Raw genomic sequence first — 14,928 nt, forward strand, 5'->3', positions numbered from 1 at the left:
TACAGAGATAAATGTAGTTTCATAGTGACTCCCTTTAAAAAATAATATTCAAACAAACCATAACTACTATGCTCCTTTAGCCTCAGAGATAAATTTCTAGGCATAAAGAAGAATGTATGTTTCTTATGTAAATCAGAATATTTTCTCTAAAACTTCGGATTTGGAATTTTTTACATCAAATGGAGACTTCATCAGAAATAGTTTCATGCCCTTTACTTAGAATAATAAGGGACTCAGACAAGACTGTTGAAACACATAAGATACGTTTCAGAGCCACAGGAACATAACAATTCAAAGAAGAGAATCCAGTCTATTCTTTTCTTGTTCCAGTACTGAAAGCAATTTAAAAATTTTCCTTAACATTCCCTTACCCCACTCAAAGGAACCAGAAAGATACTTTTCCTCACTCACATCCTCTGTAATGTAATTTTAATTTCACTGGCAAACAATGATTTCAAAAGTAAAAGAATGAGGCCAGGCATCGTGGCTGATGCCTGTAATCCCAGCAATTTGGGAGGCCGAGGCAGGTGGATCATCTGACGTTGGGAGTCCGAGACCAGCCTGGCCAACATGGTGCAACCCCATCTCTACAAAAACTACAAAAAATCAGCTGGGTATAGTGGCAGGCCCCTGTAATCACAGTTACTTGGGAGGCTGAGGCAGGAGAATCGCTTGAACCCTAGAGGTGGAGGTTGCAGTGAGCCGAGATAGCACAAAGAATGGTCTGTGTCTGAGTTAGAGATGAATGTTTAGATGTTGTGACTGAATAATTCTGATTTTCCCAGACCTTGCTACAAATGATTCATCATCACTCATTATGTTAACATCACCACCATTAGGTAAACCACCCCAAATGTCTGTGTCCACTTAATACTATTTAGGAGCAGAACTAAAAAATAAAAATACATAATCCTGACTCTCCAAAAGCTACAACCCTGTATATACCTCATAATTAAAATAAATACAGTTTCACTGGATTACATTTTAATGTGAAACTCCCTAGCTTTAATTGAAGAACATTACAAGAAAGTGAGTAAGTTTTTGCACCTTTTGAAATAAAAGTATTGAGAGTCTGGGACTTTGCATATTATTTTTTAACTATAAAGTCAGGACGGATTTGTTGTGAGGATTAAATGAAGTAAACTACAAAATATTTGACAAAATAATTTTAATTCTTTTGCTTACATTCCTTTGCTTTGTACTTTCATTTTTATTTTTTCTGTTGTGCCTACGTTTTTAGTACAAACTGTGTAAATCTTTTTCAGAAGTAGAAGACTAGCAGGGTGTGTTTAATGCACAATAGTAAGAGAAATATAGACTAAATCAAGGATTATTTCATGAGGGAGGACCAAATATAAATTTTAAAACTTTATAAATGTGTAATTATAAATACAGCTTCTAATTTTCTATTCACATGATCAATTCAACACATAGAATTATATGGAAGTAGTGGTGATAAACGGGGTGGTTTTCTCCTAAAAGAGTACCCCATCTGTTGTATTTCATCATTACGAACACAGCTAGCATCAAGAGTTAGAGTTTAGAGAGTTGAGACTGAGCATCATGGTGTCTCTCTCTCTCTCTCTTCCTCTCTCTCTCTGTCTTTCTCTCCCCTCTCCCCCAGTGTTTATTTTAACACCTTGCGATGTACTTTCATATCTTCCGAAAAAGCTAAAGATTAAGAAGGCACAACCCAATTTCATGTGGCCTCAAATTATCAATTAACGGTAACAACTTGATAACTAACATGTATCAATCTTGCACAGAAATAAATCAAGATAAAACTTGCCCATTTAATAGTCACTCAACAAATATTTATTGAGCACCTACTCTGTGCAAAGCTCTGTTCTGGATGCTGGGGATGCAGCAGTGGATAACGAGACAAAAAGTCGGCTGGGCGCAATGGCTCACGCCTGTAATCCCAGCACTTTGGGAGGCCAAGGCGGGTGGATCACAAGCTCAGGAGATCGAGACCACCCTGGCTAACACGATGAAACCCCGTCTGTACTAAAAATACAAAAAAAAAAAAAAAAAAAAAAAAAATTAGTCAGGCGTGGTGGTGGGCGCCTGTAGTCCCAGCTACTCAGGAGGCTGAGGCAGGAGAATGGCGTAAACTCTTGCAGGGAGCCGAGATCACGCCACTGCATTCCAGCCTGGGTGAGGAGCGACACTCCGTCAAAAAAAAAAGAGAAAAAGACAAGAAGTCTAAACTAGTGTCATGAAATTTATGTTGCACAGGAGGGGGAAAATCAAAATAAATTTTTTAAAATACTGTATATAAATTGGTGATAAATGCTTTGAAGAAAAATCTAGTAGTGAAGAGGAATTTGTTGGGAGTTGGGGAAGGTGCGATTTTAAAGTGCAGTCAGGAAAGGTGATATTTAAGTACAGCCTTGAAGGAGGGGGAAAAAGATGAACCTAGTGGAGACTCACAGGAAGATGGAGCCTGTAATAGAGGCCTGGAACAGCAAGAACCTGAGACAGGAGCCTGAGTTGGGAACTTGCCTCCCATGTGTGAAACCACAAGCCAGTGAGGCTAGAGAAGAGTGAACAAGAGGGCAAAATGTTGCAGATGAGGTTATAGCAGTAAGTGCTACTGTCAGGATTTGCTTTTGCTCTGAATGAGATAAGAAGCTATTGCAGGGCATTGAAACAAAGGAGTGTGATCCAACTTAGATGATCTAACTCTTTTGAAAAGAATCGCTGTGGCTGGTACGTTGAGAATACACACAGAAGAACAAGAGTGGCAACAGGGCGCTCAGTTAGACAGCTGTTACCATAATCTAGATGAGAAATAATATCTGCTTGCACTGGAGTAGTAGTGGGATATGGAAAGGAGTGACTGGAATCTGGAATTCTGGATGCACTGTAAAGGCAGACATGTGAGACTCTTGCATGATCTTTAGGCAAGTGATTTTCTTGTGGACAGATGGAGATAGATTTACATACAGAATAACTGCCAGGCAATAGGAAGTAAGGACCTGTACTGCTATAAATTTGCTTACTGTTATTTCTTTCTTTAACAGGTGAAGTTTACATTTTATCAAGCAGTAAAAGTATGACCCAGACTCACAATGGAAAACTCTACAAAATTGTAGATCCCAAAAGGTGAGATTTCTTTTTATCCTATTAAGTCAATAATTTTCTTCTTCCAGTTATTTTAGTTCATTCAGTTAATGATAGGAATGTCACAATTAGCAATCAACCAAGATGTACACTTCTGCCACTTCCATATGCTTAGCACTGTCCTGAGAGGATCCTCTTCCCCTGTCTATGATGACTGATGCCACTATGCAGAACTTCAAAAGCTCATTCGTGTGGTTCTTGCTGTCATCACAGAGCAACATTATATTCATGGAATCAGAGTCTTCAGTTAAAAGCCAGACAGGGGCCCTGACATGTGAGGCAGTGGCTTAGGCTCTGGTGTTGGAAGCCATAAACCCTCCTTATTGTAAAGAAAATGAGAAACATACTGGCAGACATGACAGGTGCTTAGTATGATTTTTGTTAAGTAAACAGGTAAGTTACTCTGGCAGTTCAACATCTGAGCCTCATTTGGAAACTATCTGAAAACTCATAGCACTCATGAAGACTGTGGTAACTAGACAAATATAAACTTAAGTAGGGTTTTGTTATTTGCTTCAGCAAAAGAAAGATCTGAATGTTTTAATCCTTTAAAGAATATGTTTATCTCGCCCCGGTCCTTCCCACTCATGCATCACAACATTTATACATATGTACTTCAATCATCTTGAATCATCACTAGTCAGTTGTTAATTTCATGGATCAAACCTGAATTATCAGAAGCTGCTAAAATTATATGTTGTTGAAAAGACATTAGTCATCAATTTAGAAACAGCTAATCATAACGAAACCTGAGGATCCTTACAGACACGACTGTTGCTGAGCACTCGGACTTGTTACTCTTTAGCCACACCATGCTGCAAATTTCAGATTCCTTCTATATTATTTTCATGACTCCATTTTCAAATTTCAATTCAAGTCTTTTTCAAAAAAGTTAATTCTAATACTCTGAAAAGTTTACTAAGGGCATTTTAAAATATTCTTTTTAAATTGTAAATTGTGTATGTTTTTCTGAAATTTTCTCTTTTTTTATATGACAAAACGCTTTTCTGAGGGAAATGTAGGTTGACATTGGATCTTGCAGAACAAAAAGAAGAACCAGTTCTAAATGATCTCTGGGCAGTATCACATATCACATATCACAGGTTGATAACATCCCTTCTCTATTTGACTGTATACATTTTCTTTCACAGTAAGAGAAATACCCATCTATATACTACAGCAATTTTTTTCCCTCAAATGTGAAATTAATGTCTTCCATAAGAAAAGCAAAGACATAAACAACAACAACAAAAAAAATCAGACACTTAGGGGATTGTTGAAGTTGGCAACCTTAAGAATAAAAATCAAACTAACATTAATTCACAAAATTCTGAAGATTCATAATGAGGTGTAGGAGTTTCACTCAGATATAATACAATTAGTTTCAAAACAGTCATTGTTATTCTATTATACTGTCTAAGTCTATACGTTTTTGCAAAGCACCTGGTAGCATTGTAATGGATTCTCTCTCCTTCTCACAAAAATCTTTCTCTCTTCATCTGGATTGTTTAGTCTGTGGCTGAGTGGAGGTGAATTTTACACCTTCAGTCTATTATTAGTGTCTAATTACCAAGGTTGCCATAAGGGACCTTGGCTTTGTGATCTTAGTTCTTCTCTAGTAGGGTGGTCTCAGAGTGACATACCTGAAGGCCTGACTTCTCATTATGGTGCCTGTTTCTGGTGAGTCATGTCATGTGGGGGGCCTGGGTTAAGATTTGTGTTTGCTTTTCAGAAGGTGGGGGAAGTAGCAGAGTCCCAAAGAAACCGTCCTTGTACACAGACATGAGCATAAATTTCAAAATTAAATTGACTATAAGAAAACAAATGTTTTTATAAACATTTGTTGGGAGCCTCATGCTGTTTTGATTTGGCCATCAACGTTTATTATTATTGTATTTCTTCCTAGATGAGTTGAAGTTCTATATAAGCAGACACTTAAGTGTGTGAACAGGATTATTTTGGAAACAAACTAATTACAAGCATAGTGGTATTCAGGATGTCCGTGTTATGGCAGAATTGTTTTTCTAAAATTTTTGAGGCTGAATTTTAAAAAAGAATCTTATCAACTAAAAAAACAATATATAGACACATTTTGTTATACCAAAAATCAAACACACAAATTAAACTCTTAGGTTAATTGTATTCTCGTACCAAAGCCCCCAGACTTGCTAGAATAATGTTTTCAGAATAACTTTCAAACATCAGTTGATTTGTGGCCCAAGAAGAGAAAAGCAGAAAACTGTGAAATTTTTATTTTCTGTATTATATGTCATAGAAGTTACATTCTTACCATAGGATTTATGTTTTTCCTATTTTTTTCCTACATGTGCGCATGCACACACACACAAACACACAATGAGGGAGTTTAGAAACCATGGAAACTATACGTATAGTATCTCTTAAATCATTTTGGCAAAAACAGATAAGGTTCTAGTATTACCACCTCAGTCTGTAAGGACAATTTGATCTAAAGCTGTAAGCTACATAATCATTTACGTAAGTTTCAAACCTCAGAAAAGGATGGTGAGATATCCTCTTGTAAAAATTAAATGCCATTGTTTAGCATGAAAAAAAAAGAAAAGAAAAGAAAAGACAATGCCTAGAACTCAGGAGTTAAGAAAAAACTCCACCGGGCCGGGCATGGTGGCTCATGCCTGTAATCCCAGCACTTTGGGAGGCCGAGGTGGGTGAATCACCTGAGGTCAGGAGTTTGAGACCAGCCTGGCCAATCTGGTAAAAACTCCATCTCTAGTAAAGTCACAAAAAATTAGCTTGGCATGGTGGCGGGTGCCTGTAATCCCAGCTACTCGGTAGGCTGAGGCAGGAGAATCACTTGAACCCAGGAGGAGGAGGCTGCAGTGAGCCGAGATCATGCCATTATACTCCAGCCTGGGTGACAGAGTAAGACTCTGTCTAAAAAAAAAAAAAAAAAAAAAAAGCAACTTCCAAGGAAACAGAAAAGGAATTAAGTTTGCCTCCATGTTAGAACATTGTACACACTCTTGGAATACTTTCAGGGACTGAACAGTCACATCTTATGGCAGAGCAGAGTTAAGGTCAAATCAACACCAATCACCCAGTTTACTCAGCCAACTCACAGGATCCAAAAAAGTCTCTAGTACTGAATTCAGTATGCCTTAGCCTGGGGGCTCCTTCAGCTAGCAGTTCTAGAAAACAGATTTAGATGAACTGAACACAAAATCTTGGCAATAATTTTACTTTCACTTAGTAGTGCCATCTGAAACTAGTCAAGATTGGGAGCAAGTCTATCTGGGTCAGACAGGGAGTCAATTGGTCTGGTCTCTAAATCTTCCTTAGTGTAGCACCCAGCATAGATTATTTCACCAAACTGTGCCCCTTTGTCCATCAAAAAATATGTAGAAGATGATATTTCTGTGCCTGCTGCATTCTACAGAGGGCTGTGAAGGTGTTTAAATAATATATTTTAAACATATTACATTCTTTAGTAATTTTTGTGTGTTTATTCCAGGCATTCCAGGATTATTTTCAGATGTTCTCTCAACTTTTAAGGTTCCTTTAGTTCCAAAATTGGAATAAAGACATCTATGGAGCTTCTAATAACCTTCAATAGAGCCAGGCATGGTGGCTCACGCCTGTAATCCCAGCACTTTGGGAGGCCGAGATGGGAGGATCACTTGAGGTCAGGAGTTCAAGACCAGCCTGGCCAACATGGTGAAACCCTCTATGTACTAAAAAAACAAAAATTAGCTGGGCGTGGTGGTGCATGCCTGTAATCCCAGCTACTCAGGAGGCTGAGGCAGGAGAATCACTTGAATACAGGAGGTGGAAGTTGCAGTGAGCCGAGATCATGCCACTGCACTCCAGCACTGGGCAACAGGGCGAGACTCCATTTCAAAAAAAAAAAAAAACAACTCTCAATACGTAGTGTTCAAATGTCCAAATTATATCGTGGACGCTCTTTGCTAAATCCTTTCAGAAGTACATAAATGTTCCTGGGGTGGAAATTAAAGAATTCCGACAAAGTTATGTAACTTCCAAGATTTATTTTTATAGAACACAAATTTTTTCATAGTATTGACAAATATTCTTTAATTTTTGTTTCAGATGAACTTAAACCAAATGACTTTTTTTGAAACTTTTCCAGGCTTTATTTCTCTAGGAATTTGTAAAGGAAAATTATTCTCCATCATGTTGATTTAATTACTATGTACCCACTCTTGCTATATTTTAACATATCACTTATCTGTTACCCAACCAAGTCACACAGACCATTCCCTTAATAAGTCTATAAATTAACAATGCAAATTCCAGGCTTGAGGGGTCATTTTATAGAAATGTTGTATCCCCAATCTCCTCTGTGACCAATATCAAAAACTGCCCCTCATTCTTCTTCCCCCCATGGCCCACTTACTGCCCTTTGTTTATTGTTTTCTTCATCCTACTTCTTATTAGACTGGATGCTAAAGAGTGTTTTTTTCAAAAAAATCACTTCATAAGAGGAAACCAGTTCTGTTTATCCTTTGCATATGTCTCAGGGAGCCAGCAGGCAGCTCTGCCATCCCAAAGAAAGTTATATATAATAGAGCAGCTTTAGCCCAATAAGCCAGTCTAGTCCCAATTCATCAGTCAAAGTTTTATGCAAGTGGCCCCCCTAAGTTGATAAATTCCCACAGTGCCTGTTGACCCAGCTGCCAAGTCCTCTTGCAGCAGGTGGTGTTTTCATGGCCACCCTGACAGTAATACAAACTGTTTAGCAGCTCCATTGACCTTTCAGCTATTAACAGGGATACAGGCTCCACTAGGGACTAGTTTTCAAACATGACAGAATTTCTTAACACTAGAGGTCATGAACAAGTATATGCCCTATAAAAGTCCATTCAGCATGGTGGATTTGAAGTCTAAGAGGCAAGGAAACATTTTCCACATTTTTGCTATCATCATTATTCTATGTATCCAGTAACCAAAGATGAATATACATGTATCTGTCTGATTATATTCTTTCTCAGTATACTAGATTTCCTGTTGTGGTGCACAATACCTTTTCAACTAACAAATCCCTACTAAGCTGCCATATAGCATCTGAAATTTTAGAGATATACTACAAAAGAATTGGGCAAGATCAAAGTTGAAACTTCTAATGAATGGATAAGCATGCATACATAATAGATGGTAGCAGCCTGAGTATAACTAAAATTTTATTCACACTTTAGTAAGATTTGCATACATGTACATGTGTACAGACATACTGAAACATACAGGTAACACATGCAATATTATGTAGAGCCATCACCTATTTCAAAATAAATAGGCACTATTATATAATAATTTGTGAAAAAAACTTTGTGTGACCGTGTTATTTTAAAGTGTTTATGTCTTGTTTTTAAAATCCATCATATGCTTTTATTCCAAATGCTGACAGATTTGTATTTATAAAATGCAAAACTACTTCTATTTCTCCCCTACTTGAAACCCTTCACTGGTCTCCCACAGCTATTAAAGATGAATCTAAACTCTTAATTTTTCCCCAACTTTAAGGTAAAATTGACAAATAGGAATTGCATATATTTACGGTGTACAACATGATGTTTTGATCAATGTTGTGAAATGACAGAGTCAAGTTAACTTGCATATCCGTCACCTTACATACTTATCATTATTTATAGTGAGAACATGTACCAGTCTTCTTGTGTGTGTGTATATATATATCTCCTATGTCCTGGAAATGTGACATATGACCACAGCATTCAAAGAAATTCTCTCTTTTATTCTAAGTAGTCTCTCTTAAGCTATGAATTTCAAATCTTAGAATATCATCTTCTTTAGTAATTGGACAGATTGCTATGAAAACTTGACTGAATTGCCACTTCAAACTAGCATTCATTTAAAAAGATATAATATGGAGAATGTGAATGATGAAGAATATATTCTTCAAAGTGAAACTTATATATTGAGTCAAAAATTCCTAAAAGCATTTTCTTTTTCAATTAACACGGCCACAACCACTGCCATGCCCACCACTGTCTCTTGTAGGACAATGCTACAAGTCTGATATTAGTCCTTTTGAATATCTTATACTTTTATCGTAAGGTAGTATATCATCAGATATTACAGTACCTTAGATAAAGACAGATTTAATGTTGCATTAGATATGTCTAAAACAGTCATGCAAATTTTTTGAAAAGATGTTTTCTAGAGGAAGATGTAGCTTATAAAGAAAAAACTGCATCTTAGCATCACTTTGTTACTAATTCATTTTGGTTGAGTTAAAAAAATTGTTACTTAAATGACTTATTTTTGTCAACTGTGACGAATGAATGATATATGAACATCAAAATTTGGAAATTTATCAGGCTAGTCATCTTCAAAGAGAATTTGAACTGACATTCCTGTGCTCTTTCATAGGAAAGAAACTTGTTTTAAATTTCTTTTCTCCTTTAAAGCATTTAGTGAATCTTAAATTTCTACCTTTGAATGATATGAAATTAAAACACTGGTAGATCTATTGCTTTATAAGTGGAGAAATGGAGTTAAGAATTTATTTTTTGATGATTTCTAAAAGAAAAATACTGCATTCTTAAAACTTTTGAATGATGTTGTAATACAAGTGTTATTTATTTATTCTCTGTGTGTGGGCGTGTGTGTGTGTTTGAAACGGAGTTTTGCTCTTGATGCCCAGGCTGGAGTGCAATGGCATAATCTCGGCTCACTGAAATCTCTGCTTCCCGGGTTCAAGCGATTCTCCTGCCTCAGCCTCCCAAGTAGCTGGGATTACAGGTGCACGCCACCAAACCCGGCTAATTTTTTGTATTTTTTGTAGAGATGGGGTTTTGCCGTATTGGCCAGGCTGGTCTCAAACTCCTGGCCTCACACGATCTGCCCACCTTGGCCTCCCAAAGTGCTAGGATTACAGACATGAACCACAGTGCCCAGCCTATTTATTGTATTTGTTAATATTAGTTGTCATTCCCCTGGGCTGTTTTCATCACAATAAAAATAGATAAAATCCAAAAAAATTTCTCTGATTATATTGTTACATAAGCAATAGTTGTGTCTAACATTTTTATCAATTATGGTTTATGAATTAAGTATTTAAGTTAAAAACTTGATTTTGGACATGAAATTCTGAACAGAATGTATTTCCTTTATATTAGGAAGCAATGGCATTGGCTTTTTTATTATACCTTAATTATTTAGTTTTTATTTTTGTGCCATATCAGAGTAAGTACAGATATAATCCAAGATTCCTGATTTGAGTAGCCCTGATTTCATTAGAAGCATTTTTTGTATGTCTCCTGTGTTCAATTATGTGCCACAGAGGGAGAGAATGAATAAGAAGTTGGTCCCATCCCCTAAGGAGTTTATTTTTACTTTAAACCAGGAGATTGCATATATTATTAAAATGTAAAAATTATTATTTGAGGTAAAACACTTTGAAACAAAAATACTGTACCATAACACTGTACATTATAAATTGCCAGATTGATGATCCAGAAGTTATTGATGTAGGTAAAATCCACCATTGTTTGGTTTTCCATTTCTGTTCTGCTACAGTGTGACTTTCTTTAACACTAATAAGCTCACGTACAAAAGAGAATCTCAGCATAACATGAAAGTAGTTATGTAGCTTTTCAAGCAAGACGTAATGAGATTTATGGGGAAAGGAACACGCCCTCAGTCTAGCTGTTGCACAGGCAGAAAAAGCCTTCTCAACTGAGCCGTCAATGAAAAGTAAGTCCCTGCACTGGGTTTCCGCCTTTCAAGATGCATCCCACAGCTTTCCATGGCTCTCTTCAGGGTGCACATCCTCTTTTCAGAGTTCCACTTCCATCATCATTTTGTTTTGTGTGTTTCTAATCTTTCCTGAAGTGACCTCCAGCTACTTCTGAGCTGCTCGCTTGGTTGCCCAAACTTTCTTCCAAGGTACCAGCTTTTGTTTTCATCACTGCTTTAGTTACAAAGCTGCACAGATCTTGAGGGGTCTGCCCCAGACCAATTCTTCCTATAAGCCCTTGTCTTAGTCAGCTTAGGCTGTTATAACAAAATACCTAGGTGGCTTAAACAACAGACATTTACTTCCGACCATACTGGAGGAAATCCAAGAGCAGGGTGCCAGCATGGTTGGATGTTTGGTGAAGGCTCTGTTTCTGGTTTGCATATTGCCACCTTCTCACTGTATCCTAATATGATGGAGAGAGAAAGAAAGCAAGCTCTCTGGTGACACTTCTTATAATGGCAATAATCGTATCATGGGGGCTCTATCTTCATGACCTTATTTAAATCTCACTTCTTCCCAAAGATCCCGTCTCATAATGCTGTCATTTTGGGGGTTAGGGCGTCAACATGTGATTTTGGAGGGAAACAAGCAATCCATAACAGCCCACTTATTTTAAGTGCCATTTTGTGGAATACAATATTTTTCAGGAACATGTACATTGAATTACAGTAGAAATGCCTATTTTTTCTATATTCACTGCTCATATTATAGTTGATCAGTTTCTAAAGCTAGGATATTGCAAATATAATGCCACAAATACCTATAGCAATTTGATAAAACTGGACCTTGTCTATCTAAAAGCACGTAACATTAGAATTTAGTTTCATTAATCTTTTCCCCTAGGTTTTTCCTGTAAGATATTACACAACTTTTCATGTCCTGATTTTCCCATGGAAATATATGCATTGAGTTAAGCTGATAAACCAAAGTTGATACAGGAGATCCACATACCCTTTTAGATATTTGTGCACTGTGGTGATGTTTGTGTAGTGAGATTAATAGGACCTGAAATGAAATGTGGGTACGTTGCTACCTTTTTTCCTAAACTAAGAGGGCCAGTTCAGTGGAAAGAACACTGAACCAGGAAAGAGTTCCAGAATTCTCTGTAACTAGCTGTGTGAAAGCCACTTAATAGCTTCATACACTTTCTGATCTTTTAAATTTAAGAATTGCAAAGTTGGCCCTCACTCATGAGAATAAAGTTAAACATGAAAAATGTAAGTGGTTTCTTTATTTGCTTTTATTATGGTTGCATCTTTAACCACAAAAGAAAATTAGATGGATATTTGTGAAATTTCTAACAATCTTATTAGCAGTAGATAGTCAAACCTATGGCTCAATTCACTAAATTACTACTGCTTTTGCCTCCTTTGAAAGGTTTAGTGCCAACTCAGTTTCAAACTGCCTAGGTATTAAAGCCAAGTAACACTGTTTATTAGTGAGCAAGTCAGTTCATCATGTGAGGATGAGACTTTTAAATCGCAGAAATCCTCAAAATGAAGAGAATATTAGTCACAAAGAAGACAGCCAATGCCAAGCCCCACTTGTTTTCAGGACATTTCAGAACAGAGAAATTTCTAGACACTATGTGAAAATCATACAGAACATTAGCTTTATCCATCCTAAACTAAAATTTTAGAAATATTTAGTACGAATTAAAAATTTGAATATGATTTATAAAGTACATAAATTCAGAGTTATCCTTGAATTCAAAGGTTTTTTTTCCCTCTTTATTCTAGTATCAGAGTTATTTAAGAATATATAAAACATATATTTCTGCAGCCTACATATGCTATAATGTCAAGGAAGGTATTCCTTAAAAATAAAATGAAAGCAGTAACTCTTAAAACATTTAATTTCTTGCTGTACTTCAAATAGTACTTGAAAAATACCATTAGGAAATGTATGTTGCTGTCAATACTGCCATGAAGTCCCAATGAGATCAATATTACGTGGTTACACCGGAATAGATTCCATTGGCTCTGTTCTTCTACCTGAAATATGATTGTATTATAAATATATGATTCCTCAGCAAAATTGAGTTTGTATAATGCATTGTTTTTAAAGCTGCTACAAAATGGCTATGTATAGTCTCAAAACATGCAGTAAATCCTTCAGAATACAGCATTCTACTCCTTATAAGTAAACTGACACTGAAGAAAGAAACACCAATATGACCAGGAAAAATTCAGTGAACAGCCAGATTAAAGACAATTGCAAAGAAGAAAAATATCAGTTCGTATACTGCCTTTGAGAAAGGCAATAAAAAGATGACACAGCAAGTACTATACTAGCACTTATTCCTATGCCTAAAGCTCCACAGATGGGAGACAGTAAAAATTTATCCCATCATGAGAAATTTTTCACTTCCTTACCCTTTTTTAGGGAAAAGTGATGAGTATTGGCTTAAAAACGATGAGTGGTCAAGGATAATCATTGTGTATCAAATTGCTTACAGCATGAGGAAATTCATTAAACCATAGAATCTGCTGTGGCATTCGAAGACTGTCTCCTTGTTCAGGCAAAGACTCCACCCAGTTGGAAGATTTCAGAGCATTCTGTACTTGGAAGCACCTGAATATACTAATTAAAGGCCACGTTGATTCCTCTGGCTGGGAAATGGACCTAAATTAGAAACAGGCCTCACAAACTTGAATATGCATGTGAGTCACCTGACCATTGTGTTAAAGATTCAAAATCAGTAGATCTGGGGTTATGGCCTGAGATTCTGCATTCTGTGGAATGAGGATTTTGACTTATCAGTTTTTCCCAACTCATGAGAATGAAAGAAAGCATGGAAGAAAAGTAGTTTTTTAAATGTTAGAGTTGCAAGGGTGCCCTTTTCCATGTGTCCCAATGTGTCTATGGATAAAGAAGTAAGACAGTTCTTATGTCACCTTCCACCCTTAAACATAAAGCTGTCTAAGAGAGGCTACAGAATTAGTACATCTTCTAATACCTCTATCAGGACTTCACACATAAGTATTACTCTTGATCTGTATATCTTGTTTTACAATGAAATGAATTCAAAATCTAGACACCTCACAAAAATTTCAGAATGAGCTCCTTTCCTTTTTGTTAGACAAAAGGGATTTCTGCAGTGCTCATTTGGAAGGGTGGTCCTGCTCAGACAGGATTTATCCTTGTACCTCCACACAGAATCAAAGGACTTCCCACGTACTGATTTATTTGTTCATCCCCTAAATTAAATATCATGAAATGAAAACCATTCATAATACCACTACCCAAAGACGTTCACTGTTGGTCTTAGCTATTCACAGAAAGTCATCACCTATAACGTGTGTTATAAATAACTTATGCTTCTCAACTTCCTTTTTTTCAAAAAAGTATCCAAATCTTTATACTACTACACAAAGCAAGCCAAAGTTGGTTTCTAAGAACATTTTTTAAATTTCTGAAAACAGTGCTTTATACATTAAAGAAGGTTGGACAGTTTTCCGCACCAGAGTTTTAGCGTTTCATTATTTGTCATGCGTGAAGGGATTAGGAAATATGTTTTTCAGATTTAAATTAAATTCAAGGGCTGTGGGGATAGCTGAACGAATAGGCTAGATATATTCTTTTCTACAAGCCTAAACACCCTCTTGGGTAAGTTTTCTGTTTTGAAAGTTACTCTGATTTCATTTAGTAGAGTGAAGGGTCCAGAGGTTTAAAGAGTTGTTGTTTAAAAGAAGAACGAAACAATTTAAATGATTCTAAATCATTTAAATATATTAAATTAGATTTAATATATTTAAATCAAATTTAATACATTTAAATCTAATGTATTAGATTGTACATTAAAGCACCCAATTTTCCAGTGCAATAAAAATAAGTATGAAAATGGGTGAATGCATCACAGATGTATACCCTAAAGTTTTGTTTAGGTCCTATCTAGGTGTATATATGTAGCACTTAAGTATATGTAAGATGGTCTATTTCAATATGACAATAATAATAAAGTTTAAAGGTACTGTTTATTCCCTTTTTGTTTCTCTTTATTCCACGTAAAGAGGCCTTGTTCTTTTCAGTAAAAGGGAGAACGT

The 14,928-nt window shown here is 36.3% G+C and overlaps 1 protein-coding gene across 3 annotated transcripts in view; it reads left to right on the forward strand.

Moving 5' to 3' along the window:
* Positions 1-14,928, forward strand: part of HHIP (hedgehog interacting protein) — a 97,794-nt gene that overhangs the window by 70,427 nt on the left and 12,439 nt on the right. For all 3 annotated transcript variants that reach the window (XM_005555999.5, XM_005555998.5, XM_005555997.5), the window contains exon 11: positions 3,027-3,108. In XM_005555999.5, coding sequence (XP_005556056.1) covers positions 3,027-3,108 — 82 coding nt within the window. The remainder of the gene's footprint in view (positions 1-3,026; positions 3,109-14,928) is intronic.

Source organism: Macaca fascicularis, chromosome 5 (genome assembly GCF_037993035.2).
Source record: "Macaca fascicularis isolate 582-1 chromosome 5, T2T-MFA8v1.1".
Classification (NCBI taxonomy): domain Eukaryota; kingdom Metazoa; phylum Chordata; class Mammalia; order Primates; family Cercopithecidae; genus Macaca; species Macaca fascicularis.